This window comes from Perkinsus marinus (assembly GCF_000006405.1).
Source record: "Perkinsus marinus ATCC 50983 genomic scaffold scf_1104296948168, whole genome shotgun sequence".
In the NCBI taxonomy this organism is placed as follows: domain Eukaryota; phylum Perkinsozoa; order Perkinsida; family Perkinsidae; genus Perkinsus; species Perkinsus marinus.
The window spans coordinates 43,860-48,218 of NW_003210279.1; the positions used below are offsets into that span (position 1 = coordinate 43,860).

Here is a 4,359-nt window from a genome sequence, read left to right on the forward strand (position 1 = left end):
TCGGGGACTAAGTACTGATTGCAGCTAGCCTTATCACTGTTTTTTCATCTATACACGGTTTACGCCTCCTGCGCACAAATACACGATTGTTCATAACTCACCAGTGTCGCCGATACTGAAGTTGCCCATATGTTTAGCGTAAAGAGAACAAGTCGACAGTATTTTAGCGAGGTACTTATACAAGGCTACCGATTCCGATGTTAATAACATCTCCTGAAAGCCACCACACAGTGTCCATCAACACATCATCAGCACGAGACCACCCTCAATAGTGTATCAAGAAGTTGCTGGAAACTTGACATCACTGTCTCCAGAGAAGCGGCCTTCGGAGCAGCGATACCGTTGTGATCGTTATTCGCCGACGATGATTCCAACATCTGCAGGAACCTGCGGCGACCCACTGTTAGATCCCCTCAAACATAGTAGTGGGTCTACGTCTCAAATCTGGGCTGAATGACCTCAGTCGTAGCGTAGTAGACGTAATTCGTCACGAACTGCTTCATACGGCACAGCAGCACCGACGAGTCGAATACAGCTTGTAGACCTTCACAGCGATGAACAGTGTTGGAGGAATATACGCTTGCTTTCCTCAACTTATTTTGGGAGTTTCCTCACTAATTACACAACTTTACACACAAACTCGGGTGAAATTTCCTCGAAATTTCCATATTGTCATCACCAACACATGTAGCCGACCATGTGCATTTTTCCCCCCACACTGATGATGGACTCATCAGCAGTTCGTCACCTTCTGTGTCTTGTCCAGGGGAATAGAAAGGCTTCGTAGATTGAAAGTCCAACCACACTTGAGAGAGCCTATTCTGGACCCATCTGAAGTGAGCAACACTGTCAAGTCGGGTTTATAACCATGCACTCACCGGCAATAGCAAAGGTGTCGGAAAATAACTTGTAGTTTAAACACCGCAGGTGTTGACAGGATCAGTGATAGTGGCCATTTAACTTCTCGTAGTCCCAGTGTGAAGCACCTGAGCACAAACAGGAACTATCGTGCAATAATTTTCACCACGCTTTCCTAGGTTTTCGATTGGCACTGGATCATCATATCTCTACTTGAAGTAGGGTGGGAAAATATGCACATGAAAAATATGGGAATTCTGAGGAAATTTCGAGAGGTGCTCATTGGTGTCTCTACAATTCTACCCGAATTCATGCGTAAACTTATATGATTAGTAAGAAAACTTCCAAGCTCAGCTGAAGTAACCGAACATATATTCCAACACCGATTTCAAGCGCGCTCAAAAACACCATACTAAAATGCAAGTAGAATCCCACCGTCAGGAACAACCGCAAAGAACCCTACCTGATCCCCGTAGGCGCTCTAGAGGCGTCAGCACTGCGCTGTACTATCGTATATGGCGTATAACTCCTAGACGCGAGCCTGTGGGGAAACACTCCATCACATCGATATGTAATATGAGATTTACTTCCTAGGAGTCTCCTCAGTGAGGAAGGTGTGCATACAGGCAATCATCTCCCCACAATGCGGATCAGCGTGAGTGCCTACAACGGCTGAGCTGAGCTCAGGAGTTATACAAGTTCGCGTAGAAGTGCATAGAAACTGATGATAATTTCCTTTACTGTCATCAACACATTTAGTTGACCATTTGCATATTTTTCCACACTAGTCGGGAATGAGAGTAATAATGAACACATAAAACGTCTGCACGCATAATATCATTTACTCCTTTAGAATAACCAGTTATACAAATGCATGTCCATCATAGAATATACATTACGAATATGTACCAATATTCATGCATAACATACATTCAACGAATTCATCTACACTGTTTGCAAGAGTGTGCCTGATAAATATGCACATTTCCAATGACATTAATACCAGCGAAAGCTGCGACAGATCTCGATTAAAAACTTCTATTATAAGCTCGCCGCAGCACTCAATGTGACGTCAAAATCTTCAAGATCGTACGAGGAAGGGGAAGCGCTAAACTTACTGCTAACATTCGATCGTATTGCAAAGTCGAGTAGAGTGTTGATCCTGTTCATATCAATCGATTCGACCAGCTGCGTCTCGAGTTCCTCTCCCGCAGAGTCCAGGAAATGCGATAACCAGTCACTTCTCGCAAGAAGGAAATGTGAGTGGATTGATGACAAGCGGCCCTGACAATCCCACCATAAACATCATTGTTATAGACACCAGACATCATTCTATGTAGCTGAGGAAAATACACTGTCTCTGATTGGAAATTTTTCGCACTATTTATAATATCTTTATATAGCGGAGTTTTACCCGTGATGTGAAAAACACTAGCGAGAAACATATTTTACGAATACTTCATACTGCGAATATCGCGTTTTTCACAGAGTATCACGCCACTTCACGTAAAACGAATGGAACTCACCTTGAGATCAAGTGAATCCACGAAGTATGCATACAGCTGCTCAGCGGCCCATTTCCTCGCCTTATCAACCAGAATGGCCAGAGCCCGGCGCCAGGCTTCCTCCATCGCTGTACCCCTACAACAGAGGTACATCATTGAATTCCTCACATGTTGGGCAATTTACGGTAACGAGCACAACTTGACAACGTCGTCTGGTGGTGCTGGCAGGAACGTATTCGTCTTAAGGACCTGAGTACTTTCCTCCAAATCGTCGATACCAAGCAGCAGCGAATATTCACCCGGAGAGCCCGACCGCCCTCGAGAATTTTCCTCTCCATATTGTTCGTAATGAAAAATGGCATGAGCTCAGTGACCACCATGAATCTTTCATTCCAGAATCTGCCATAGGGAACCGTACAAGACGAACAGCGACATTCAGTCAAGTTTCAACCGTTTTTTGGCGTAACACTCCGTGAGAAACGCGATATTCGCACTATGCAATAGTCGTGAAATATATTTTTCACTGCTGTTTTTCATAGCACGGGTGAAACTCCGGTGATAACTACTTCTCAGCTTCAGACGAATTGCACAGCATATCGGGTGTAGTGTCAACTATAAGAAACTCTTGCTGAGATAATGGCGCCGTCGATGTGAGCCTGATTCAATGACTAATATGTAGTTCACAGAGAGCACTTCTTTTACTTTCCCTGCAACATCCAATCGAACAAGAGATCCAAAAATGGTGACACGGTAGCAGAAAGTAGTCGCGAATGCAACGCGTTATCTGATAAAATGATATCAACTTGTTGGCACATGTTCAACTACGTTTTTTACGACAATATGAAAATTGTGATAAAATTTTACGTAAATTTCAACCCGAGTTCATATGTAAACCTCTGAGCTCAGGAAAACGAACATATATTCCTTCAACAGCGCTCTCACCATGCATGGTAATTCTCTGGTCATGTATAGAATCAATAATAGCTCCGCCGCGCTGATGCCAGCATTTCCGCAGCACCCTGCAGACCAACTCCAACTCCTGACTAGTGCGTAAAAGGCATAACCTGAATACGATGGAGCCTGTCGAAACAAGGGGAGAAAAGAATTGTATTCAATCTTTCAATTTGACAACTTTCTGCGAAACTTCTCCCATCTTGAGCCGATATTTCCTATCACATCACACGAAATGAGAGAATTCAATTCCTTACTTCACCGCGCTTAAGCTCATATCCATATTCGCATCAACCTTCGTACGTAACTCGGCAACTCTGACATATATGTCTGCTATCTGATCAACAAAGCCACTATACCACGCCCTCCGTCATCACGACCTACAAGACTGTTGAGCTCCTCACACAGGCCTTCACAGATCGTTCCGAAGCCCCAACCCTCGTGCTCCTGAGAAGCTATGATAGTAATAAAAAAGGTGCTCAAATCTGGGAGGAAATTATAGTGGAGCTTTGCCCGTTTTACGTGAAACGGCGTAATACTTGGTGAAAAACCCGAAATTTGCGCTATGCAGTAGTCGTGAAATATGTTTTCCACTAGTGTTTTTCATATCACTAGGGTGAAGTTTCATCCATGATATTAAAAACACTAGTGAACAACATATTCACATTTCACTTCGCGAAAAAACGCATGTAAGCAGTGAATAACACGTAAAACAGTGTTTTACGTGATTTGGGATAATTTGTCTGGTGTAATTCGCCAAGTATTTTCAATTCACTTCATATCGCGTTTTTCACATAGAGTATTACGCCATCCCACGTAAAACAGGTGAAGCTTCGCATAATTTTAGAATTTCAGATTTTTCGCTAATTTTCCAAACTAGTCTTCGAACAGCTATATCTGTGGAGGTCTACGGTCGAGTTTCAAACCTTCACTCAACCTAGTTTTAGAAAAATTCGCGGGGAAAAAAACTAAAATTCCAAAATTTCCTGAGTACCATATAATAGATCAATACGTGCTCAATGACTATCTACGCCGATTCTGAGAT

The 4,359-nt window shown here is 43.1% G+C and overlaps 1 protein-coding gene across 1 annotated transcript in view; it reads right to left on the reverse strand.

Annotated features, from left to right (window-relative positions):
• Positions 1–431: 431 nt before the first annotated feature.
• Pmar_PMAR018988 (gamma-tubulin complex component, putative) overlaps positions 432–4,359 on the reverse strand; it is a gene marked incomplete at both ends in the record, with an annotated part of 9,100 nt that continues 5,172 nt past the window's right edge. Inside the window, 11 exons of the mRNA XM_002778770.1 lie at positions 432–544; positions 749–831; positions 879–986; positions 1,322–1,399; positions 1,446–1,521; positions 1,977–2,142; positions 2,385–2,499; positions 3,066–3,147; positions 3,306–3,427; positions 3,572–3,651; positions 3,699–3,799. Coding sequence (XP_002778816.1) covers positions 432–544; positions 749–831; positions 879–986; positions 1,322–1,399; positions 1,446–1,521; positions 1,977–2,142; positions 2,385–2,499; positions 3,066–3,147; positions 3,306–3,427; positions 3,572–3,651; positions 3,699–3,799 — 1,124 coding nt within the window. The remainder of the gene's footprint in view (positions 545–748; positions 832–878; positions 987–1,321; positions 1,400–1,445; positions 1,522–1,976; positions 2,143–2,384; positions 2,500–3,065; positions 3,148–3,305; positions 3,428–3,571; positions 3,652–3,698; positions 3,800–4,359) is intronic.